The sequence below is a fragment of the Cavia porcellus genome, unplaced genomic scaffold (assembly GCF_034190915.1).
Source record: "Cavia porcellus strain 051 isolate PalLab524CR breed Dunkin Hartley unplaced genomic scaffold, mCavPor4.1 scaffold_22, whole genome shotgun sequence".
Classification (NCBI taxonomy): domain Eukaryota; kingdom Metazoa; phylum Chordata; class Mammalia; order Rodentia; family Caviidae; genus Cavia; species Cavia porcellus.
In genome coordinates, this window is record NW_026947505.1 from 29,773,305 (window position 1) to 29,800,425 (window position 27,121).

At 37.4% G+C, this 27,121-nt stretch overlaps 1 protein-coding gene across 14 annotated transcripts in view; it reads right to left on the reverse strand.

Annotated features, from left to right (window-relative positions):
• The window catches only part of Ahi1 (Abelson helper integration site 1), a 187,811-nt gene that overhangs the window by 23,176 nt on the left and 137,514 nt on the right, over positions 1–27,121 (reverse strand). For 8 of the 14 annotated variants that reach the window (XM_063232985.1, XM_063232981.1, XM_063232983.1 and 5 more), the window contains 2 exons: positions 24,565–24,727; positions 20,385–20,482 (listed from right to left, as the gene is read on the reverse strand). In XM_063232985.1, coding sequence (XP_063089055.1) covers positions 20,385–20,482; positions 24,565–24,727 — 261 coding nt within the window. Of the gene's footprint in view, positions 1–5,546; positions 14,452–20,384; positions 20,483–24,564; positions 24,728–27,121 lie in introns of those variants that run through there. The other 6 variants (XR_010041922.1, XR_010041923.1, XR_010041921.1 and 3 more) reach the window with 4 other exon arrangements.

Below are 27,121 nucleotides of genomic sequence, written 5' to 3' on the forward strand. Positions count from 1 at the left end.
CTGGAGTTGTCCCCCACACGCCCACAACACCCCCCATCATCAACAAAGACAATGAGACTGGCTGCCCCTCTTCCTCTCATGTACACCCTGCGGACGTTTGCTTTGTGGCCTCATTTCCTCTTCAAGGACACCCTTAATCTGGAGAGAAGAGGATGAAGAGAGGGAGATGAGCAAAGCAAAGGGGATGAATGAAAGGACCGGAGTCCAGAGACTCCTGCTTCGCAAACCCTCACAACTTCTAGGGATGCTTTTCATTTAGGTGAATTGAATGATTAATGGGAAGAATATAAATGCCTCTCCTGACTATGTGGAGATTTGCTGATAAATAGATTTGTAAGATATAGATGGACTATGTAAATGACTCAACCAACTATTCCTGCAAACTTGAAGAATGAATGTAAAATCAGGTAAATGTTCAATCAATGTAGGTTGTTGCTAGTACACAAGTTTTAAGACAAATTTACATGTTATAGGTCCATTTTTACATGTTGGCTGTGCATCTGCTGATATACCTATCTCTTCCAAAAAATTAATATCTATAGTTTATATATATCTACTTTGTAGGAATTTATTTAGTTTTTGACTTTTTGAGACAGGGTCTTGTTACAGAGTTCAGGCTGGCCTTAAACTCACAGTAATCCTCTTGCCTTCTGAGCGCTGGGATTACAGGCATGCACTACCACACCTGGTTTTACACTTAAAGCTTCATACATAAACATGAAGTGGGAGGATTCTGGATAAAAGTAGGCTGGCATGAAATGCTACCCAATCTCCACAGCACTATAATTGATTCTTTAAGAATTTATTATTGATGATGTATCTGATTTGAGTCTAAACCTCCCAATTATAATATTATTCTTTTAGAAAACAATCTTTTACATTAAGATGTATTTTTTGGGAGCTGGGGATTTGGCTCAGCGGCATAAGCGCCTGCTTTGCAAGCAGGCAGTCATGAGTTCGATCCCTGGTACCAATAAAAAGGAAACCCCCCCCCCCCAAAAAAGATGTATTTTTTGAAAGCCTAGATCAAAGACTGAAGATTATTTTGATTCATGACATTGTAGCTTTGGATATTAACTGTGTCAATTAAAAGACCAACAACAAATACATCTGGAGCCCATCTATGAGAAAGGCACTGTGCCAGACGCCCTGGGGACGCAATGCTGAGTAAGTGGGAGCAGGAGACATTGTAATTTAATGGAGGAAAGATGTGCAGAAAACCAACAAGGCAGAGTGAGATACACATTACAATAAGATAAAAGGGGGAGAGAGGCCTTGATTTGTAACTGGAGATTTCTGAGGATTCAGAGAGGAGGGAACATCTTAGCTGGACTTTATCTTCCACAGCATCCTTTTCCTTTTTCACTTTTTACATGCTTCTATTCCTACTGACCCAGCCAGCATGTTTGTGCTCATGATTTATAAATCAATATTCTGAGCTGAGATCTTGAGTTTTCTCCAAAGTCACCTGCCATTTGTTGATTTTTAGCAAAACTTTTCTGATCGCACACTTGGGTTTACCAATTTTCATCAAGATTACCTTGTAAATCTGAGTTTTCAGTGATTCTCTCCTGAGCACCACAGACGCTGGAAAGGTAACTTGCAACTGGCTGATGCACAGGTGCTGCAGGCTGAAGTTCTTCCTATAGTCTTGTACACTAAGATGTTCCAATTAAAAATCTAGATTTCTTTTCTTTAGTCTTCATGCCACTTTGGCTTTAATTACTTTTTTCTTTCTTCGTTGGTTTTTTGAGATGGTGTCTTACTATGTAGCCCAGGCTGGTCTTGAACTTGTGGAGATCCTTCTGCCTCAGCCTCGCAAGTGCTGAGATTATAGGTGTGCACCACCAGGCTCAGCTGGCTTGACCATTTCAACAGTCCCAACTAGTCTTATTTCCTTTATTAATGCCTTTTCAAACACTGTATTTTCAGTTTGTTGCTGCTGGTGCCAAGACTTGAACCCAGGGACTTGCAAACGCTAAGCACACAACTCTCTACTGAGTTACATTCTAGCCCTAGAATGAGCTTCTCAAATGGCCAATTTGTTATGTCATTTCTCTGCTTTAAATACTTTGATGACTCCCTAATCCCTCTGGGACCTTCTTGAGCCTGTCCACTTATTGGGGTTCAGCTTTTTCCCCTTCCAACCTTACCCCCTAGTCTATAGCCATGATGCAACATGAAGCTATATCAGATTTTCGCATATGCTTTTAACCCTTCCAATATGGTCCTTAAAAACTAGCTCGCCTTAGAACTAATCCACTACTCACTAAATGGCCTCATAGTTTCCATTCACTATCCCCTCATCACTTACATGTTTAGTCCTAATTGATTATTTGACTAAAGTCACTTTTACTTATTAGGCTAAAACACAATGACTATTTCTGATTTATTCACTTATAGAATTCAGATATCATTCTACCACAGTTCTGGGGAAACAAGAATCCAGTGAAACTGTTAAACAAATAAATTATGGAGATGCTAACATAGGTAGGGAGCCAGGATTGAGATCAATGCATGAGGGCCAAAGGAATAGAATAGGAAAATGATCAGAAACATAAGTGGAAAAAAAAAAAAAGAAACATAAGTGGAGAGGTCTGCTATAGAAAGTCATGTTCCTTTTAAAAACGTTCTTTTTATTAGTACATGTTTGCAGTATATGATTGCAATTTTCATGGGGAATTGGTGTATGCACATAACACAACTTAATTTTTTTCAGCCCCTTCCTGTCCCTCCCATCTCTTCATTCTCATTCCTTTTGCAAAATATCTATCTCTCTATTACCTATTATCTTTTATTTAGTTCTTTAATTTAAGGTTTCGGTTTCCCACAGAAGAGAGACTGTATGATTTAAGCTTGTGTGTATGATATATTTCACTTACACTGTGTTTCAAGGTACATCCATTTTCCTAAAAATGACTCAAATATATGGCAAAGAATACTCTATTCTAAATGAATTATGGCTGAGTATACTCCACTGTGTATAAACACATTTTTTAATCTATTCATTTGTTATGGATATATTATTTAGTCATAAGTTGTGTTGTTATAAACATGGGTATGTATGTACTACTATAATACATCTAATGCTTTTCGGAAGATAACTAGAAGGCGAATGCCTAGTCTAAATGGAATTTCTAGTTTTTCTGGGACTCTCCACATAGATTTCTACAGTGGTCATACTAGTTAATGTTTCCACCAATAGTACAGAAGTGTTTCTTTTCCCCTGCAGCTTCAACAGTATGTGTTATTATTTGATTTCCTTTTTTGTGGGGAGGGATACTGGGAATGGTACTTAGGGCCTCACATTTGCCAGCAAGTGCTATGCCACTGAGCTAAATCTCTAGCTCTTATTTGATTTCTTGATTATAAACATTTGTTCTGGAGTAAGGTGGGAACTCAGTGCTGTTTTAATTTGCATGTTTCTAGTGGCCACAGATGTTGAACATTTTTCATGTATTTACTGGCCATTTGTGGTTCTGAGAAGTGTCTATTTGTTTCAGTTGCCCATTTTTCGATTGGGTCTTATTTTGGGGGTCCAGTTTTTTGAGTTCTTTACATATAGTAGACACTTCTGTCTGAGGAACAGTTGGCACAAGTTTTTTCTGATTCTATATCTGAGTACATATGTAGGCTGTCTCCTCACACTTCGGCTGCTTGCTTTGTTGCACAGAAGTTTTTAAACTTGGTATGATTCCATTTGTTGGTTCTTGGTATTATTTCTTGTGCAACTGGAGTTCTATTCAGAAAGTCCTCGCCTAAACCTATGTCTTCAAGAGTTTTACCTAGTCTAGTGGACTGTTTCTGCTTTAACATTTAGATCTTTTATCCATTCTTATTTTTGTTTGGTATATGTGAGAGATATATAGTCTAGGTGCAATGTTTTGCGTGTATATAACTAGTTTTTCCAGCACCGTTTTTTTTTAACAGAAAAAGAAAAATAAAACAAAAAAAGGGTACAAGTAATAAAAAATGTAAAAAATGACAGTAAGAAATCACTAGTTAATAGCCTACATATTCTCATCTTAGAAATAGTTGTTCAAGTTACAAAATTAAAGCATATAAAGTGGACTTTCAAACAGTGAGAGTGCAAACAGTTTTGCTCAATGATCCAAAAAACCTCAGTAATATGGTTATTTATCTTATACACTTAAACATATATGCAGTTATAACCTTTAGAGCACTTTCTTTTCTTTTCTTTTGTACAATGACAATTACACATTTTGGGTTTTATTACTCCCACAGTTCTTATTACTTTTTTTGAAGAGTAAAACCAAATTGCGACATATCAGAACAGAGTCAGTCAAATCAAAAGGATGGACATAATAGATAATGTAAAAACAAAATACAAGGTGATCAACAATGGTTACCATACTGCCTCTTGCTATTTTAAGAATTGCCAGTTGTAATAAAATTGAACAAAACAGTAAAGAATAAAACCAAAGCATTGGAGACATTATAGGACTTTAAAAGAAGGTACCAGTCAACCAGAATGGGTGTCATAATGAATCTTACTGTCTTCACAGTTGTTGCCTATACTTTCGAACTTGGTACTATCAAGCAAAGCAGAATAGGGGAAAATCAGTTAAAACAAGATGGTGAGGGCAGTACAGGATTTCAAATCAAGTTAATAGGAAATCAAAGTAGGTTACCATAATATATCCTGCTATTTTTATTTATTTTTCCCTTAATTAAAAAGATAGAAATAAAAAAGTAAATAATTAAAAAAAAAGGGGGATTGAGATAAAAGAGGGCATAACAACAGAACAGCACAGATCAAAACATAACCATTTAAGCAAAATAGTGTTTTACCGCAAGATATCCTGACATAAACATAGTTACCATAGTGTCTCTTTCCTTGAAATCTTTGAGTATAACTTCGTATACCGTAGCACTAAACATATCAAGACCCTATAAAACCATTCAAGAGAATGACATTATTACAGGGTATTTAGAACCAGTTAACAGAAAATGAACAATGGTTTCTCTATAATCTCTTTGTCTATAAAAGTTTTTGCTTATATTATCATATACAATAAAATCCAATAAGATACAACTTTTTAAGACCTATGGAGACAGAAGAATACAAGTTTGATGGGACTTCAAAGCAAGATGATACTGAATCTGCACTAGCTATTATGATGTCTTGTTTTCTCCAAATTAGCTGTTTCTACCATCCAACCTTCTCTGCCTCATTTCTGTTGAGATCTTTTTCTGTCGTTTGTTGTCAGTTTGTCTTCTTCATTTCACTTTCTGCTCCATTCATTGTGGCCTCTCTGCCACTATTTCTGGAATCTTGGTATTTTCCTTTTTTAGAATATCCTGCAGTATTCTCTGTAGAGTTGAATTGGTGGTTGCAAATTCCCCTAGTTCCTCTTTATCCTGGAAGCACCTTGTTTTTCCATCAATTTCTAGGGACAGTTGGGCAGGATGTATCAGTCTTGGCTGGAGGTTATTATCTTTCAAAGCTTGAATTATTTCCCCCCATGCTCTTCGTGATTTGATGGTTTGTGCCGAGAAGTCTGCTGTAATTCTGATGGGTGTTCCCTTGTAAGTGATCTGTTTCTTGTCTCTGATGGCTTTTAATATTCTGTTCTTATATTGGATTTCTAGAATTTTGATTATTATATGCCTGGGTGTAGCTCGGTTTGGGTTGTAGGTGGCTGGGGTCCTGTATGCCTCATATATCTGAGTATCTTTACCATTTTCTAAATTAAGGAAATTCTCTTTGATTATTTCTGTGAATAGCTTTTGTAGTCCATTTGTTTGTGTCCCTACTTCTTCTCTTATGTTCTTAATTCTTAAGTTATAGACCCTCTTATCATTTTCTAGCCTTTGTATTGCTGCTGTTTTTTTGTTATTTATTATTATTATTATTATTTTGTCTTTTTCCTTTTTATTGGTACCGGGGATCGAACTCATGACTGCCTGCTTGCAAGGCAGGTGCTTATGCCGCTGACCTAAATCCCCAGCCCCTTTTTTTATATTTTTAAGAAGTTTTTCATTTCATGCTCCCATATTACAAATCTGCCCTCCAGTTCAGATAATCTATCCTTAGTTTTTTTCAAGCTGTTATGCCAGTTTTCAATAGAATTTTTAGTTTCCTGGTAATCTCTTTGAACCTGCTTCACGTATTCTATTTTTCTCCATCAAACAATTCTCCCCTTTTTTTCCATTTTTCCATTCTTCCATTCCACCATCTGTTTTTTCTTGGGCAGTGCTTAGCATTTCTCTAACTTTTCTACTTACATCTTGCTTCAAGTCGTTAATAACTTCATTTGTGAACTTGTCTATGAGGCTCTGGAGATAGCACTTTATGTCTATTGGTGCCGTGTCTGATATCGCATGTTTCTCAGGATTGGGGGCCGAGGACCCTTTCTTGTTGCTCCCTCTTCCCATATTTTTTGTTCCTTTTATACAAACGTATATAGGAGGCCCAGTTTCTTTCTTAGTCAGTTACAGTTTGTTTGAATTGCACCGGCTAGGTGTTCCTGCCCACTGCAGTGTACTAGGGAGACACAAACCTGGGCAGCCTATGCTGGGCCCACCCCTCCAGGTCAACCTATGGAAGGCTTCACTGCTAAGGTGCACCTCCAGGTGCTGGAACCTGGTTTGAGCTAGCTTACTGGTCTTAGTTAGCAGCATCACCCAAGCCAGGCACTCGCCACCAATCGCGCTTCAGAGGGGAATATGTGACTGAAGTCACTTCAGCATCCTGTTCCAGCTAGTTTGCCCAGTCCCACTATGCCCTTTGCTGAAGCCTCCTACTTTATGGAAGGGTCCCCGATCTGCTCACTCACCACAGGTCGATGCAGGGCTCCCGGCTAGTCCCGCTCTCAACTCCATTCACCGCTTTCCACTCTCAGAGCTTTCACGCCTCTCTCCTTGCTGTGCCGTTTAGAACGTAGCAGTGGCTGCAGGAAATTCAAATCGCAGCTTCCAGTGGCACAGGGTCCAGCTTCCAAGCTGAGACTTTATCTGATCCTGTTGTATCACCAGGATTGTGTTTCCAGTTGGTTTCTCTTAGTTTAGTTCGTTCCTGGGTCAGCAAAGTATATCTCCGCTTGCTTAGTACTTCTCACCCGGCACCATTCCTGGATTTTAAGTGCGGTTTCTCAGAGAGCCTCCGAAGCTGCTGCTATCTATCCTCCATGTTCTCCTGGAAGTCCCGGCACCATTTGTTAAAGAGGCTATCATTCCTGTAGCATGTTTCTGGCTCCTTTGTCACAGATCAGGTAGCTTAATATGGCTGGAGTTGTTTCTGCATCCTCTGGCTCCACATGAATTATAGGACTGTCTTTAGTCCTATGAGGAATGCTGTTGGTATTGTGATTGGATTCTAGTAAAGCTATCTATAGTATGAGTTTTGGAACTATGGCCATTTTGACTGTATTGGTTCTCCTTACCCAGGAAAAGCAGTTATCTTTCTATTTTCTGATCTCCTCTTAAATCTCTTTTATCAGAGCACTGTAGTTTTCACTATATTTCTCTTCTTTGCTTAGGTTAATTTCTTGGTTAGGTTAATAACCCTTTATTTCCTTTTAATATTTTATTTTTTCTTGATGCTATTGTGAACAGGAGTGTATTGTTTGTCCGTCTGTATGTAAGTGTATTTATTTTGGAGACAGGGTCTTGCTATGTAGCTCAGGGTGGCCTTCAATTTGCTGTGATCCTCTTGTTTCAGTCTCCTGAGTGCTGGAATTACACTCAGCTATTTTTCTAATTTCTTTTTCATTACTGATATACAGAAATGCTATTAATTTCTGTGTGTTAATTTGTCTCCTGCTACATTAGTGAATTTGGTTATGAATTCCAGGACCCTTTCAGTGGAATTTTCTGGTCTTCTATGTAGAGGATTGTGTTATCTGCAAATAATGATAATTTTACTTTTTCCTTTCCTGTACATATACCTTTGTTGATTTTTAAAATTTAATTTTCTTTTTCTATTAGTGCACATTTGCAATACATAATGCTTCCATTTTTTTATGTTTAGCTGGTGTTTAATTCCTTTTTTCATCTCTTTTCCCTGCCTTCTGTCTCCTCTCCAACTCTTGATCCCCTTCCTGAGAAAGATCTATCTTTTTACTTCCCATTTTTTTGTCTTTTATTTTGTTCTTTGTAATTTCTCATGTAAGAGAAACCATGAAATATCCATTTATTTTTTTTTCTTTTGCCTGACTCTTCTGGTTAATGTTTCCAAGAACTTTATTGACGCACTAATAGTGAACACCCTTGTCTTGTTCCTGAATTTAGAAAAAGTGTTTAGCTTTCCCCTATTTAGTATGATGCTGACTGTTGGTCTTTCTCTCTGTCTTTGTGGGGGGGGGGTAACTGGAAATCGAACTCAGGACCTTGCACAAGCCAGACAGGTGCTTATGTGGCTGAGCTATATCCCTGGCCCCAGCTGTCAGTTTCTTATAAATGGCTTTTGTCAGATTGAGATAAGGTCCTTCTATACCAATTTTCTTCAGCTTTTTTTCCCCCTAAGACAGGATCTTGCTTTATAGTGCAGGCTGGCCATGAATTTGCAGTAATCCTCCTGCCTCAGCCTCCCAAGGGCTGGGATTACAGATGTGTGCTACCATGCCCAATTAAAGAGTTTTCTTTTGTTTTTTTTTAATTATCAAGAGATGTTGAATTTGAAAAAAGTTTTTAAAAATTAATTTTACTGGTACATTTTGGATACAAAGAATGATAACATTCATTATATGAAACTTGTACCTGTACATGATATATCTTGAATTCTTTTTTTCCTTTTCCCTCTCCTCCTTTTAACCTCTCTTTCCTTCCTTATTTACAAAAGCTTTGTTTCTACTTTTCCCTTCTATCCTTTTTTCTTTTTACCTTCTTTCCTCACTCCCCCACCCCAGTTCAAAGTCTTTCCTTTTGTTTATAAGATGTATTGTAGTTACTGATTTCCATATGTTGAACTGTACTTGCATTTTACAAACAGTTGCAGAAGGTGGGTAACATTATAGAAATACAGAGGAAGTAAGAATAAAAATTTGAGGAAATTTATGTTAAATGGCATCTCTTTAAAGAGCAGCAACCATGATCAACTTGGAATACGAGGTTAGCAACTTGAGAAGTGTGGACATTATTTTTGACCAGGTGTTAGAGAATAGGGTAGTGAGTCAAATGGAAAGAACAAAAAAAAAGGTGACCAAGACCATGGGCCTCTTTGAGGCAGGTAATCACAAACCTGATACAGAGACAGTCAAAACAGTAATGTGATTCTTTTTAAAGCAATGGTTAAATACCAGAGTACCAGTGAGGAAAAAACAGACAAATGGTTTACACACAGGCTAGGGGACTGGTAAGACCAAGTTGCACACTCAACGTGCTATTTATATATCTGGCATCAACGTGCTAAATAATGCTGCTTTCATGTACTTATTTCCTGGTAGTCCAAGTGACCTGGTTTGGGAAGAAGGAAAGCTGACTATAGAGAACCAAGGCGAAAGAGAACACGGGAATGGTACCCCACTTTATATAAGTCCTGCAAAATGTGGAGTCATTGGGGTCATCTACTTCCTCCTTTGGGACTGAACTATTCCCTAATATCCCATCATTATGGAGTAATTCTACAGAAAATAATAAATATTTTCATATAATCAAGTTCCCCCAGTCAAGTTGCTGAAACCATCAGGAAACCCTCTGTGTTAAGGTACATTTAAAAAAATGTTTTATGTAGGAGGTGGCTGCTTAAATACATACAGTGATGGGGACAGTAACACGGGTAAAAAGAAAACACTCATTAAGTTCAAAAAAGTTCAAGTAAAAAAATGATGAGCAAATTTGTCCAGTATGCTCAAAAAGATCTTTTACTACATGCCTGATTTCTGCATAAAAGTGACAACTAAGAAAAGATTGTGTTTCCTAAATGACTATATTAAAATTAGTGACTTTTATGACATTACTATGAATGCTGAGCAGTAACTACCAGATTACCTATACAGCTAATTTTCTATGATTTATGCAAATATTTGCATATAGTTAATTTCTTAAGCAAAGGACATACACAGTAGTCAATGAAAGTCTAAATTTAATTAAGACATTTTATATATACTCATCACTTTGAGCCTCACATGCCTGGATACATCTTTACACAAAGTTTTTTTATTCTTTCAGGACTGAGGATCAAACCCAGGGTCTCCCACACACGTATAACTCCAATACTAATACTCTTACACTTGAAGATAATGAAATAAATACAAATAAAGTTCTATTAACAGAACTTCAAAAGAAGTATAATTTAAGGGAAAACATGTATCATATATATATATATATGATATATATATCATATATATATATATGATATATATATATATATATATTCCTATTGAAACAGAGCAATGATTCTTTTTTTGAGACAAGATCCTTATGCAGCCCAGGCTGGCCTCAAACTCACAGTGATCCTCCTGATTCAGCCTACTGAGTACTGGCATTAAAGTATGCACCATTGCACTTGTCTCGAGCAAAGGTTCTTTACTAGGAAGTGGGTGTCATTTTGATGCGCTGAGAAAATCTAGAAATGTCTGTATGATATACTTTTAACTAACATGACTAGGAGAAGGTACTCTGGCATCTTGTGGATAATGTAGCTGCTGATACTGTTAAATGTCCAGAATGTACCACATATTTCTAACGACCAAGTGCCAATACTGCTGAAGATATGAAATCTTGAAGTATGGAGATTAACAAGAGGACAGCAGAATTGGGCTGTCAGAGGACTTCCAGAAAAAGGTCACACTGCTTGCTTGTAAGTCAGAAGAGATGATGACTGATAATAATTCTGCCACTATCTAAAGAAAAATTATGACAATGATTAGTGACAAGTGCTTCCATTACCTCTTTAGATCTATAATAGATTTTAAGAGAAATGTCACTGACATTTAGGTTATCCTCTGGAAACATCATTATGAAAAGACAATATTATGGTTTTTTTTTTTTTTTTTTTTTTTGAGACAGGATCTTGCTATGTTGACCATACTAGTTTCAAACTCTTGAGCTCAAGTGATCTTTTCAGCCTCCTGCGTAGCAGGGAAAATATCATCTTAATTCTATCACAGTCCTTAGAATCACTGTCAGACAGAGTGCTGGACCAAGTAGAACATCAGTTTGACCCTGTGGAACATCATGTGTTTCATACTCTTAGATTTAGTCATCATTCAACAATGTACTGCTGTGCCTGCCCCCAGATGGATTTTCATGGAAGATCTGTATAAGAAAATGAAATCTGAGCTCAGAGACTCAAATCAGGAACACAGAAGGAGCGGCTACCATAAAGTAGAAAAACAAATTCACTGTAGGTTATTTTTTTAATTAATGAACATTTTTTCTCTGACTGATTTTGGAGAGAAGCTACAGAGAAACTGTAGTGGTTGATTGATTTTGTCAACTTGAGACAACTAGAAGCTAACTAAATGGGTTTAGCAATTCTACACCCAAGGATGTAGAATAAGACCCACCCTTGGGTGGGTTATCACCTCGAGGTATAAAAGGGGAGAAGAAAGGATGATTCCATGCCATTCTTGGGAGAAGCTCCAGTCTTCGCCTTTGGTTTGGACCTCGCCTCCTGGCTTTCAGTATAGACTCTTCAGCTTTCCAGCATAGACTTTTCAGCCTTTCATCACAGAGCCTTCGGCCTTCGGTCACAGACCCATCAGCCTACTGGTGTGGACTTGCACAAGACGCTAGGGTAAACTCCAGACCTTGGATTGAATCCTTTGGCCTCCAATGCATAGATATCCTCTGCACATTTCCTCATCGGATTCTGTGACTGACTATCATAAGCCAATCTTGTTGTTTCTGTATATCCCGGGTTATATCTGTTCTCTCTAGTAAAACCCTGACCAATACAGGAACTTTCTCATAGCTCCTTTGGAACCTGTGGAAATTGTCTAGGTTGCTACCCTGAGGCTAGAAAAGCTGAGAAAACAAGCAGCCTACAGGGTCTCACTGCTGAGTCTGAGGTCCTGGCAATAAGGAGAGAGGCAGGGATTAGGCCGAGGGAAGATGCAGAGGCTGAGGCCCATGAAACAAGGGAATGTGGAGGCACAGGCAAAGGAGAAATGGCAAAACCAGCACTAGACCTTCCATGCTCCAGACCTTGTAGGTCCCTTTCAGGGGATGGGAGAGACTCTGTGGACCTCTGAAGACTTTTACAGTCTTCTGTGCAGAATGTGCAGGACCTTGTTTTTTTTGGTACTGGGAATTGAACTCATGATCTCATGCTTCCCAGGCCAGCTATATGCTGGCCATGGATGGGGTCTGCACTGTCGAGAGTGGAATATGGTTGGGAGCAGAGCATACTGGCTCTACTGTCATATCACTGTCATATATCCACCTAGTTACTTGTGGGACTGTTCTAAACTCAATATTAACATAATTTAAAAATATAAATAACATTTATATGGTATCTATCAATCTACCTATCCATCTATTTTAGTGGTACTGGAGTTTGAACCCAGAACTTCATCCATGGGAGGCAAGTACAGTAGTATCACTGTGTTATAGACTTGGTCTGAAATTAATATTTTAGTTAAAATTGTTGTTATCACACACCTGTAACCCTCACACTCTGGAGGCTGAGGCAAGAGGCTTGCCATGAATTCAAGGCCACTCTGGGCTACATAAAAGAGAGTTCAAGGCCAGCCTGCACTACAGAGTGAGCCTTTGTCTAAACAAAACGAACAAACAAAAACAAAAAAGCAACTCAACGCACAAACCTATTTTTATTTATTATTTATTTAATAAATTAGAGATAAATCTCTATACCTTTTGGTAAACAGAACTAGTAATAAGAAGAAAGCAGTAATTGTGACTGTAGTTTCAATGACTTAGCATATATAGCTAATTTCTAGGTATTTATAAAATTCATTTCCCCATATCAAGAATCATCACTACTGAGATGGGCATGTTAGTACATGCCTGTAATTCCAATACTCAGGAGGCCGAGGAAGGAGCATTGCTGTGAGTCTAAGGCTAACCTGGACTACACAGTGAGTTCAAGGTCAGGCTGAACTATGTAGCAAGACCCTATCTCAAAAAATAAAATCACTAGTATAAATTTATTAGACAATACAATAATAAAAATCATATTATTTTTATGATGAAGAATAATTCAGATTCATTCCTGGTACAAGGAACAGTAAAGTGGGACTTTTGAAAATATAGTGTTATACAGCACAATTATTAGATACTCTGAAGACTGAACACTGAAAGCAATCTATTTATTGGCTACTGTTTTTCTAAGAGGCTGACATAACTACCAATGCAAAATTTTCTGTGGATATGTGTTTGGCTGGAAAGGAACTCCCATGGAATTATTTGATGCTTTTGGGTTCTCTATTCTTGTTTTGGATCAGACAAGAAAACAGCTGTTTCTGAATATAACTAGTAAGTACTTTGGTTTAGGAGCCAGCTCTTTTGGATTCAGCCTATCTGCTCTTATTGACTCTACATGCTTAGTAAACCAATGAAAAAAATTAAAACTCTCATGTGAAGATGAGCAATAGCAGATATTCTTACATTCTTGGAATAGCAAAACCATTAATTATTACTGTTCACAAAAGTACAGAACATTTTGGAAAGATATACAAGAAACTGTTAGAATGAACATGATTATTTGCAGGAAGGAATACTTTCATTTCACACTATTCTGCAAGGCTGAATTTTTAAAAATACAAGTATATATTACTTTTAGAGGGACTATATTAAAATAATTAAAAGTTGTAAGAAATTTTAATAATACTCCCAAATAAATGTGTCATACAGATTAATACTAGACTGAAAAGCCTAGAAACAAAAACATTTCTAAATACAAAAAAAAAACATAAAAGCAAATTGTCAGCATGATTTTTTCAAGCTTCAAAGTTTTTTCTTTTTGGTAGCAGAAGTAGTCTATTCTCTTTTTCTTGCAGGCGAAAATTTGCAGCACATTTCTTTAAAAAGCTTCTGGAATCAGCCTGGAGAGAGCATTGTCTCACTCCCATCCCCACATCCTTGTAAGTAGTTACTACTTTATCTGGGGAATCTTTGGTCTGTCATGGCAAATAGCCCAAGACTTGCCACCTCCTCCTAAAGTGGGAGAGCCAGCAGCACACAATGCCATTAGCTACTAACATTCCAATGAGCCATATGAAATGCTGGAAGGTACCTGGCAATAGAGCAGGTGTGTTCCACTGGGAAGAATTTGTAAGATGTGGCAGCTGCCAACCTATTAAAAGGTACAATTTACTTCTTATTCTATAGTTTGAATAGAAATACTTTTAAAAAACAAACAATCAAACAAACAAAAAAACCAACTGAGGCTTCCATATTTCTTTAAAAATACAGAGAATATGGCTGGGTATATTGATATGCATGATGGTACCAAGTTCTTATGAGGCTGAGGCAGGAGGCTCTGGCCTAGGAACTCATGGCTGGCCTGGGCAGCATAGGGAGACCCTCAGGAAACAAAGAAAAGAACACAAAATAAAAGCAAAAGTATAAAGAATACAGTTCTTAGAATTACCACCTGAAGAAGGACACAAGACAAACAAAAAACAGGAATGTTAAAAACTACTGTGATATTATATAATCTAAGTAACTGTACGGTAGTAACTGCCACTGACTGGCTGGTGGAAGGAAAGTCACGGGTCTGAGAACATGGAGGTCAGGCTTTTAATTGGCGGTGTCATACTAAATGGATTTCTCATAACTTTTTGGATTGTAATGTCTCCATTAAATGAAGGAGTTGACTAGAATTATCAGTGATGAACTCTTAAGATATTTTCCTCAGCATTTATTCTATATATTATATTCCTATAAATTTAGACCCTTCACAATCCTACTCACTTATCAGAGACTACTTTTCATGTTTTTAGAAAAAAATCATATAGAGACTACTTTTCATGTTTTTTAGAAAAAAATCTTACATATGATAAACAAGACTTGCAGCTGAAATTAAACATCTGATAGCCTTTGTATAGGTTTATAAGACAGGTTCTTGATAAAAATCAAACCATCTATACTTTGATAAAGGAACTAAACTTAAAAATGCAACTAGCCAGGTGCGAAGGAAGCTCAGTTTCACATTTCTCAATGGTTGGCTGTTAGCTTCATGATTCACAGTGTACTCAGAGCATTTTAATTGCCTGGGGAAGTATTATGCTTCTCAGGGAGTTCTTTTTAAGTACAGATGATTCCTTTTACTTTTTCCCTCAGGGAAGTAAATACATAGTGCATTTCTAGGAGGAGAAATATATGAAGGCTTCCATTCTTTATTATTATGTTTGTGGCAACAGAGTTAGAGACTTTGGTCTTGTGTATGACAGACAAGATGTTCTATCAGTGAGCTATATACTCAGCCCCTTACTCCAGTATACCAGTTCTGATAAAGGAGATTAAATTACAGTTTTCAGGCCTGGGGATACAGTTTAGGTACAACGTTCAGGAATGAGGAAGTGAGGAGCCTAATTAAAGCTCTATTTCCCCCATGAGAACTTTTCATTTATTCAAAGGAATTTTTATACTTTGCAACACTTTTGCTTTACTTAATTTTATTATTACTTTTAACTATATTGGGGATCAAGCCATCCACTTTACTACTAAGACACCTTTTATCCTAGTCCTATTTCATTTAAAAAATATTTTATTTTGTATGTGTATAAATTCCATGAGAATTATTAAAATAGGGTTTGATACCAGTGGAATTAGCCTGAGGCAGACCTATAGGGTTAAGCAGGCTATTTGAAGACCTAATCTGCTAGGAGAAAAATATAAAGGTATGTTTAAAGAACAAGATCAGTCTATAAGGGAAGATTGGCACACAATTAAAAATATTACAGTCTGAACTGGACCAGCAGGCAGTGAATCCATCTAATCAGAGGAGTGGGACTGACAGTGCAAACTTGGGAGTCTCAGAAGCAACGAGTCCTCAGCCTAAGGAACATAGACACGTCAGAAGATGAAAGGAATTACCAATTTCATAGGTAGCCAGTAAGAAACTGAGAGTTCCTTTTATCTCTTCTAGCTGAGGAGGATTCATTTTCAGGTACTGGACAGGAAAACACTTAGAAGAGGGGGTTGGTCAGCCTCAAAATTAGCCAATCTGATGTAAAGTCAGGGATGCCAGTAAGTCACTACAAGTAAAGGCTGTAGCTTTCACAGCAGCTCAGAGTTTCAGAAGGAGGCTAAAAATCTTAGCTGTTATAATGACTTCTCATGGCAACGTTATAAATGTTTCTACTGCATTAATTCCTTAGCCAAGTTTCAGACCTATGCTCCAAAACAGTAATTTAGGAGATCAGCTCTTATTTCACCAATTCTCCGTTTATTACAGTTTTGTTACTGCTCTGCAGTTTTTTAAAAATTTTTTTTCTTTTTTCCGGTACCGGGGATTGAGCTCACAACAGCCTGCTTGCAAGGCAGGTGCTTACACCGCTGGGCTAATTCCCTAGCCCCTGCTCTGCAGTTTTAATGTTCAAGAGTACAAGCTGTCCAACACTCTAGAGTTCTAATTCCTTACTCAGCTAAATTCTAATGTGTCCTTTGGTTTTTCTACATACTTTATGAGTTGATATTAACAGAGCATGCTTGATAACTGAAATAGTAAGTTCCTAGCCTTAAATGCTATAATAGTCCCAGCTTACTGACTCTGTGTACCTCTATGTTTCCACCCAGGTGTGGGTAGTTTACTGCAGTCTTGTAGAGAACTTGGCTTTCTAAGTCTGTCAGTCTTCTCTTGGTTTTCCAAACTCTGCAATCTGGTTGATCCTCCAGAGTGTATCACTCTAATGACTCTCTTTGCAAGGCTCTTGCCTTCTTGCTCTCTTTGTCTTTGTCTCTGTCTCTCTCTCACACATATACATACACACTCTTCAGTTATACAGCAAACTGCAATTGCGTTTTCTAGATGCCAAGCAGTATTGAAGAAAAAAAATTCCAACTACATAGATTTGTGGTGTCTAGATCATAGCTTCCAGGTTTCTGTGGTATTCAGACCACAGCTCCCAGAAATTCTGAGGAATTTTTCTTACATGTCTCAAATGAGCTCCTGCTCCTCCTATCTTCTTTATAGGTATTCACACCAGCTCTCTTTTCCTTGAGCTCCTATATCACTCATTTCCCTCTCATCTACATTAGTAGTGAGGCATGCCTTTTGTTTTGGAGAACATAAAGATATCTTTAGATTTCTAAATTTTGACTTATCTGCACCCCTCATGCATATCTACTATCTTGTGGGGGATATTTCTTTTAGTTGGTACTGCTGGTATTTTTTGCTAGAAATTTTTTGTTGAGAAGGCTGTCTTTTGCATCTAGGTGGCTGAGCAAAATCCATTAGAAGGCAATAGGGTCTCTGTCCTTGTAACTGAGATAACAAAATGTCCAAACACTGCCAAATAACTCCTGAGAGGCAAAAATCACCATAAATTTGAAGCCACAGCTCTGAGTCAAGATATAACTATCAACCTGCTTTCTGATAGAAAATTTCCTGCTTCTTCCAAAATTGTGTCCTTGGTGACTGTATCAGAATTCACTAGGACAGATTTAATAAAATGTGTGTGTGTGCATGCATGTGTGTGTTCATATAAATGATTTACTTATGGCCACCTGCAGAGTTAGGTGGGAGAAGGCACCAGTCATCTGTCTGCTGGAGGACCAGCGCGTCCAGTTGAAGGTAGGAGGTCTGAAGCTCACTGCAGAGGTCAGTGCACTTCTGCGTTGACAGCCCGAAGTAATGAGAGACAGACTTCCAACAGCAATGGCAAAGACAGTGACTCTACAATGGCTAAGAAGCAAAAGGAAGACTTCCTTCTTCTTTCCCTTTTTTTTATCCATGCCGCAAGCCTACTGGTTGATGCTATCCACATCTGGCTCTAGTTTTCCCCCTGGTCTGCAGCCCACGTTAGTCATCCACAGACACACCCAGAACTGTGCTGCACTAATCCACCAGGTGTTTTTTTAATCCACTCAGGTTGACACATCACAGTAGACAATTACAGTGTCCTTTATTTATCTCGAACCTGTCCATGGGCTTTGTTTCCTTAATATAAGATTTTATGTGTCTCTCCAATATTTCAAAAATTCGTGGATGCCAATTCTCTCTCCAGTCACTATTTGATTATCTTTTAGTCTTCATAGTGACGCACTGAGAATGACTTCCATGAGTTCACTGGCTGCAGCACTGACCTTCAGTCTGCCCTTGAATTCTTGTCAATCCACAGATACATTGTAAAACTACCACACTCCTCTTGATTACTAAATATTTAGACAACCTAATGGCTAGCTGCTTTCCAAACATATTCTCCTGAGCCTCTCTTCTCCACTAGCCTACCTTCTAGAGTCCTACTTTTATCTGGCTCTTTTCTTTTCCTTTAGTTATTTTTTCTTAATGTTTTCTTTCTTTGATGTCCCTTAATCTACTGTTCAACTGGATTCTGTCTTTGACTTTAAGAATTCAACAACTATGTTTCTGAGCTACTGCCTTCATTACAAGCTTCTACTTACTGATATACAAAGAATATATTAATTCTTCTTTTGATTTTGAAGTTCTGCCTCTGCTCAATTTTTAATCCTGCATTTCTGGACCCTTGTGAATATTTTTATTTGAGTACTGAAGATATGAATAACAAAGAGATACTTAAAATTGAACTTATTTTCCAGTCCTCACTATCCCTTGTTTGTATTTCCCCAAATCTTTCTAGCTTATTTCATTATTTCTGTGGCACTGCCATCTATGCACTTATGTAAGCCAGGACTCCTAGCAAAATCTTAGATTCCAACTTTACTAATTACATCCAATTGATCACAACTCTCCCTTTTTTGTGGTGCTGGGGATCGAACCCAGCCTTGGCATGCTCTACAACTGATCCCAAGCATTAGGATTTTATATTTTATGGGTCCTAATTTCCTCGCACTACGTCAGTGGTGGTCAACCTATGACATGCTTTTAAAGCAAAAGATGCTAATACATGAGCTGTTTTTCCTAAACTACAACCTCAGTACTCAGGGTTAATTGCTGCATTGGCACTGTGCGGTAAGCAAGTGGGTTTTGGGTTGCAGTTTGGATCCTTGTCTCAAAAAGGTTTGCCATCACTGCACTAGGTCTTGCTACTACTTTTAATCAAACCACTGTGCTGACACTAATATGATCTTTATAACATTCAGATCCTTTCATTTCATTCCTTCAGTGACTTCCTTTGTGCTCTCCCCTCTGTCTAGAGGATAAATACTAGGCACTTTAATTAGTACAGTATATCACACTCTCTGGGGCCTGGCTTTTGCTTTTCTAACACCCTTTGCCTATCTCTCTCCATTAGACCTATGTTTTTTAAACACGCTTGTAACATACCATGCCTTACTCAAGTTATCCCCTCTCTAGAATGATTTTTGCTAAATTTATCTACCTGGTACAAGCTTTCTCATACTACAAGCTTCAGGCCAACCACTTTCCCCTCTGGAAACTTCCTGGATGTCCCTAGGGCAGATTTAAAGCTTTCCTAGCTGCCTGTTCCTTTCCTGATGTATTGTGTGCACATCTCCACTATACCTCTGGCTGTAGGCTATAGTAATTGCTGGCTTATAGGTGTCTCACTCATAAGCCCCTTGGCTCCTTAAGGATAAAGGCCTTGTCTACTCTGTTTCAGTGGGAACTAAGAGGCTGCCTGGCCTGGAAGAATTCTACAACTATATCTGAATGACTGAATGATGATGCATGACTGTCAAAAACCTTAATCATGACATTGTAATGATATGTACAGGACCTATGCTAATCTGTGAGTTCATAAAGACTTAAAAAGTGAAGCTATCCAGTGTAAGGCAAGATCGAAAGTCACATAATAAAACCAGTTTAATGGGCAGTACATATGATAATACAGAGCTTATTAAACTTTTTTACCAGAGTACTACTGACATCAGAAAACTGTAGACTGGTGTCTGAGGGATCTCATGGCAGACTAACATACATAATATATCCACATTCATTTTAAATTGAAAGTGTTTTAGAAGTAGAAGAAATGTTCCAACTAAGATAAAACTGGGCCTTAGTGATCGCTGACATAGATATTTACAACCTAGATGGGGCTGACAGCAGAATCAATATCACAGTTAAACGAGTATCAAGTAGAAACACTTGAAGGCACAAGTTCCACTTGGGTCCTTCCATCTCTTTGACTGCAACTTGCAGTCTACTTTAATCTCTTTGAGCCTCATCAGTTTATGTGGAAAATGACTATCATAAAATTTGCCTTATATATTTCATAATGTTGGTGTTAAGAACCAGAGAAATAAAAATGTAAATAAGGATTATAAAGGTAGAAAAATAAAGAAGCATTTTACATAAGAAGAGTGAAAAACATCAAAGTACACATGCAACACATACTTTTGAAAACATTTACCTTTTGAGGAGCTGAAGGTTTCTCTGTTTTGGTTTTCTCCTTGAGGGTCAAAGAAGGGGATCGCTCTTTTATCTCTGGAGGCAGTTCTTGATATAATGCTGAAATTGAAAAAGAAATTAATGTAATTAATGCAATTAATGTTGGGGGGATGACAATGATGGAGGGCAGTAGATATAAAATTAAAAGAGAAACAGATATTTAATTCTCTTGTGTAACAAAAAGTTATGTAGCACTTACTTGTTGTCTTACATATCAGTTATGACTGCAAAATTTTAATCAGGATTTCAGAAGTGTACCATTTTCATTTACTATGTAATCAGTCATGTGGATACTTCATTTTATCTCAATTTACATTTACCAGGACCCTGCAGTTTGCAAGGCTATCTGGTAGGTTCTACTGGAGGAGACATGAACAAAAGGGTTTTTGTTCTTAAGGAGATTGTAATCTGATCAGAGGGATGCTTGCAACTTCACTATAAAATGTGTCCTTATTTGTAAGAGAGCTAATAATAAAGACAAAGTGATGTGGAGTTGGCAAACACTGAATTGGATAAGCAGCTATGACACCTCTGAGGAATTTGCCAGGCAGAGGTGTGGACAAGGGACAAATTCGGAATGTAGAATGAAATGAATAAGTATCAATAAGTATGGATTAGGCTACACATGATGTTGAAGCTAAGATTCTCACAACTGAATATTACAATCTATAAAGTCTACTGAATTGACATAAGGTGGTATTGAGTCTAAGGAGTCTTGTGGAAATTTTGAAGAGTTAAAAGGAAAATCCATTTTAAAATTGGTTAAAGACAACTTTGAGTTGAGAAAAGTTTCTAAAGCACACTTGAAATATATTAACCGGCTGTGTATATGGACTGGTATTATTATTGGATTTCCTTATCCTTCACAGAAAAGGTATTTAGATGTGATTAAGGGAAGCTGATTTGTCTTCTTTCTAGTGGTTTACGATACAAAAAAAGTAAATCCTTTATAACAATGAGTACCATCTTCTTTCATTGTGCTGTTCTCTTAAAAGACACAGCTGAACACCAGATAGAAATTCTGGCCACATATTATACTTTCTTAGATCATTCACTTTGCATATTTTGCTTCAAATAAAGCTCAAGGACAATTCTTTCTACTGTTAGAGTGCAATGTCCTGCTGAGGGTCATTTTTCTTTATTAAAACTGCACAGCTACATTTTTGTTAAATTTAGGTAAAAAGCAGGATAAAAAGGAGAGAAAAATAACCTCTGATAAAATGTGAGAATTCAATTACTCTGTTCTCAGGTATTCAAAGATTTCTTTTCCTGGAGTCAGGCATGGTGGCTGATGCTTATAATCCCAGGGCTAGGAAGGCTGCAATAGAAGGATCCTTGCAAGTTCAAGACCAGCCTAGGCTACAAATAGCTCAAGCCTGGCCTGAACTGCATAGTGAGACAATGTCTCAAAAAGACCAAAAAAAAAAAAAAAAAAAAAATCGTTTTCTGTTTGTTCTGGCTTCTAAGGCTTTTTACAAGAAGCAGTGAGCGAAGCCAAAAGAAAACATCAATTATCCTGGGCATAATAGGAGATTATTTTGGTTGTAGGATGGTCACTACTTGTGACAAAGAATCTTATATGAAGCCACTGACTATCGTTGAGATACGTTTCAGAGATGACTTTGGTTATTATGAAAGAAAAACAAATTTTATTAGATTTTAACTTATTATAACCCAGCTAACTAAGTTGCAACACCTAATATCATCCTACCTAGATACTTACAATGTTTTTATAACCAAGGGAAAGTCTGTAAATGTTTTCATTTGTATCCGAAAGGAACAATGGATGGTAATACTGAGTTAAAATTACAGAGGTCCTCCACAGTGACTACAATTGTGTGGTAGCACTCAATGTAGAAACACAAGATAACCCTGTTTAACCACAGCTATTGATCCTCTGTAAGAGCCATCAATGAGAAAAGGAGGAGGTGCCTTGGGTATTTTTGACCATCTAGAAGTTAGAAGGGCTGATCTTATTGGAGATGAATTAAACACTGTCATACACTACATATGCTAGGAATTAACCTGCCTTAAAATTTCTCTCCAAATTTTTTCCAGTATATATTCTCTTTTAAACATAAAAATACCCTTGTAGTACACTTTAAAAGTTATCAATTATTTACTACTAAGAGAAAAATAACTAAAACTATGTCACAGAGAAAATCAAGAATCACGCTATATGTTAGAGAAGTGGGTAATTTTTGAGACAGTACTTATAGGAAGTGGAGCTTGCTGAAGGTGGCAGAAAGGAGGTAAAATCAAAATATATGGGTGTAACTAACATTACAGCACCTAATGGCGCCTTACCTAGAGACACACAATATTTTTATTGAAGTAAAAGACACACTGTCATTGCCATTGGTTTTCCCTCTGAATACTCCACATGTAGAGCACACCTATTCCCTTGGTCTTGCCATTCTGTTTTTTTGCAGCTAGTATCGTTATGCAGCTCAGGCTGGCCTTGAACTCCTGGCTACCCTCCTACAGAGCCTCCCAAGTGCTGGCATTACAAGTGTGCATCACGACACTTGGCAGTCTTACTACTTTGTAAAAGCAGAAGTCCTTTGTCTTGAGTGTCTTTAGTAATTGTGGTGTGACAGCTGCCTTGATGTCATGAATCAGTTAAAAATGTTTACCTTTCACACTCACTGGACTTGGAGGAAGAGCCAGAGGTTGTGAGGCCCAAACCCCATGAATAAGACAAGACATGACAGACACACTGTAATGTTTTTTTACAAGCCTACCTTTCTACTGGATGGCCCTCTGCAGTGGCATTCACTGAATTGTTGATCATGCTTTTTAAAGACTCTCATAAGACAATTCTAGAATTGCTTCAGTGAATCACAAGAATGACAGGATAAATGTGCTTGAAGTGAGGAGGAGTACTTTGAGGGAGACTAATGGTGTGTGTCTTCTATTGTAATACATTAAAAAATTCTATACATTCATTGTATTTTTGCATTACCCTTTGTAGGTTGAAGAAGAGAGCTGCAAAGAGACGTGGGGCCACTTGAGACTGCAGAGTATGGCAAAGGATCAGGTACAGGCAGGATGTCACAGATAAATAATAACCTAGGCCTATCTGTGCATTGAGTAATCAAAAAAGAAATTCTCCTTTTCTTCAGATCATTTTTTTACAAAAGTGATAACTTAGGTTAGGAATCATAGTTTGGGTCAAATGGGATTTCATGGACTAATCTGAAAACCAACTATTATTTGTAATAATTACTTCTTCTCAGAAGCAAAGATTAACAATATATATTGAAAACATAGAGTGTTTTCATTTTAAGCCCAAACCACATTTTTATGTTACTATTATGTTATTACACTTTAATGTTTCTGGAAGACAGTTTAGAGTTGATAAATCTCAACATCTTCATTTCACAGGAGGAAACTGAGGCACATCAGTATAACCTGTTGAGCAAGGATTAGAAATTTGTTTTTCTGATGCCTGTGTGTTGTGCTTTTCTTACCAAGGTATCAAGTTAATTGATGATAGGATGCATTCTTCTAATAAGCCCTACTTCTTAGTTTTCTCCTTTTGTGATAGGTTTAAATTATTTTATTTTAAAGCTTTCTGTTAGTTCTATTTTCACCCTCAAAACCTAGTACTGAATTCACAGCTTTCAGAAACTCATAGAATTTTGTCTTTAGCTCATATTTTTTCTTTTACAAATGGAGGCATAGAGTATTTAAGAATGAAGCCACTGTACTTTTGCTGTATTAAGTAGCCAGCTTGGACTGAGATACACAAAATGAAAGAGTAGGAGTTGAGGAACTAGAGGCTTGTAAGATGCTGGTCAATAGAGGAGTCAGTGTGGCAAGAGAAGAGGGGACAAAACTGTGTGCAGCAGCAGGTGGCAGGGTACAAGAGCTGAAGAAGCAAGCTGGTAGCTTGAGGGGCAAGTCCCCTGGGACGACAAGTGCAATCCGCAAATAATTCCAATCTCAGAATGAGACAGCTTTCTGACACATTAGTGCCTCCCCTTTTTATATTTTGCATCATGAGTCTGAAAAGTTATAACTATTGGTAAACACAGGAAAAGATTAAAAAGATAGTAAATTAAAGAGTAGAAAGTGACAAAATCTTGGACTGTCAGTTATACCATATTAGTAAACCAGGAAGGGAGCATAAAACTTACTTTCACTAGCCACATGATTAGCTGGAAAATAGCCTTCCTGTCCCTTTCCTATGCTGCCATACCACCAGTCTTCATTATCTTTGAAAAACACTCGGATAATGTCTCCGCGATGGATGGTTAGTTCATCTGATCGGCTTGCTGTATAGTCATAAAGAGCCACTACCTAAAAGAGAGATAAGACCACCACAGCTTTATCACAACTGTGCCACAGAGAAACCCCCAACACTCACTTCCTCTTGCAGAACAGCAGCTGAAACCAAAGCAGTACTTTGGTAAGTCTGAGGCTGTCTCAAGGTTTGCTAATGGGATCAGGGGTGGTGGGAACACAGCAGGAGAAGCAAGATAAAAGACTGAGGGATTGAGAAATGGTTAAGGGGATCCAACACACCAAGATTAGCTTCACAATAGCAGATGTTAATTTTTAAAGTAAATTACTGTGAAGCAAATTTTTTAAAAAGCTTATACACCATTTACTTTCTTAGAAAAAAATTTTTTTAAGATACTACACCTTTAGATCTCATTCTCTGTGCCAGGCAGATGCATCTGAAAGGGAATTCTTTAGAAGGTTAATAGTTTTGCCAAAGGAAAAGCCCTACAGGACAATCTGATTGCATAACTCTTCTGTGATCACTTGGTTTATTGTCATTTTTTCTTTTCTAGTCATAAATTTCTCTAGGAAAACCATAGTTTTTCAGTTTTAGATCGACGGCCCAAATCTTTTGACTTCTTTTTGAAGTATCCATGCGAGCTGAGTTTTGCTATGTACACGTTTAAGAGGAAAGCCCTCTCTATGAGATTTGCTTCTTTGTGTTTTACAGTAATCATTATATTTGATGTTTTTGTCTTTTGAAAAATTCAAATCAAAATCACACGGCAGTGATTACACATCATTTAAAAATTCTTTATGGCAATTAAAGGGAGGGAGATCTCAATCCATTTTAGATCTGAAGCACTGGATACAGCAGGGCATAATAACATGTATAATGAAAAATACTTCCCTACTTCAATAAGGCTTGAAAATGTAAATGGGGTATAAACTTGTAAACTCAACTATTTAGGAGTCTGAAGCAGGAGGACTGTAAGCTTGAAGACTGCCTGAACAATTCAGAGATCCTTAATTTTGTCTCAAATTTAAGACCAAAAATGTGGGGAACACTGCTCAGGGGGACAGCAGCAGTCTAGCATGTATGAAGAAGTGGGTTCAATTCCTAGGACTATAAAACAAAGCAAAGCAAAGCAAAACAAAACTAATACCCCCGCCCCCATGAATACCACCACCAATAAAAAAGGGTTTGAAATGTACAGGTTACATGATTGGATTATACAAAGTGGAAGATCATCATTATAGCCCTTTGCAATTAGGTTGAGCACTGATTCATTCACTTAAAAAATACTGAAATCCTAATGTACTTTGTATTATGTTAGGGCCTAAATATATAATGGTAAATAGTGTATTTAGAAGAGGTACTTCATTTAGGCTTTGCAGGAGAGATAAAGGATAAACAGGAATTAGCCAGGTAGAGAGGGGATGTGTACCTTGCTAGGTTCTACAGCATGTAGGAGTACAGGGAAAAGAAAACCAAAACAGCTCAAGAGGATTGGAGTCTGGAGTTATGAGTGACAGCCAACATAGAGGAGCTGGGGAAATGAAGGGAACGGAGTAAGTAGAGTCATATCACGAATGCTGAAGAAGTTTGGACTCAATCATATGGCCAACTGGGAAGACACAGAAAGGTTACAAGCAAGGGATTCCATCAGTGTTCATAAAACCATTTCTGATAACTTTTAATTAATTCAACAACATTTATTAACACACCAACAGAAAATGTTAATGAATAAGTTTGGAATTAACTGCTGTCATATGGAATTAACTGCTGTAAGGACAGTAAAGATAACAATTAAAATGGTTCAAATGTAATGTCTATTATACTGCCTAGCACAGTAATTTATAATAAGTAATAGGGGACTTTGTTTAGGTTTACAAATCCTTTATAACTTTAGAATGTTGATGCTAAATCACTCATATGAAAATGGAGTCTTTCATTAGTTCCTTTGTTTTTTCTTCTCCAAATGTATTATGTTTGTTTTTGTTCCTTAGCTTACACAATTACAGAAAAGCTAATTAAAATGCGTGGAATGCCTGAGGCGTTCTAGGCATGTTAGCGGTTTATGTGTTATCTCATGACATGTGAATCCTCATGGCAGCTCTGTGAGTGCCTATATTCTTATTTTCACTCAAAAAATGAAAAAACTGATGTCTAGAGAATTTAACAACTTGGCTAAAGCAACCTTGATTTTTCTTTCTTTTTTTATTAAAAAAACGAAATGTATTTATGGGCCATTTCTGTCTAGAACTAAATCAGGAGAAAAAGTACCATAGAAGAAAGGAAGTTAAAAAACATTTTTGGACAGCAGCAGTTAGTCACCTGTGCTAGGAAGAGCAACTGTCCTGGATCACCTGCAGATCCACTGTGCTCCTTCCATGACACTCAAAACCTCAGTTCCAAGAACTCTGTGGAGGTTTATTCCTGTTGTTCATCTACACCAGTGAAATAGC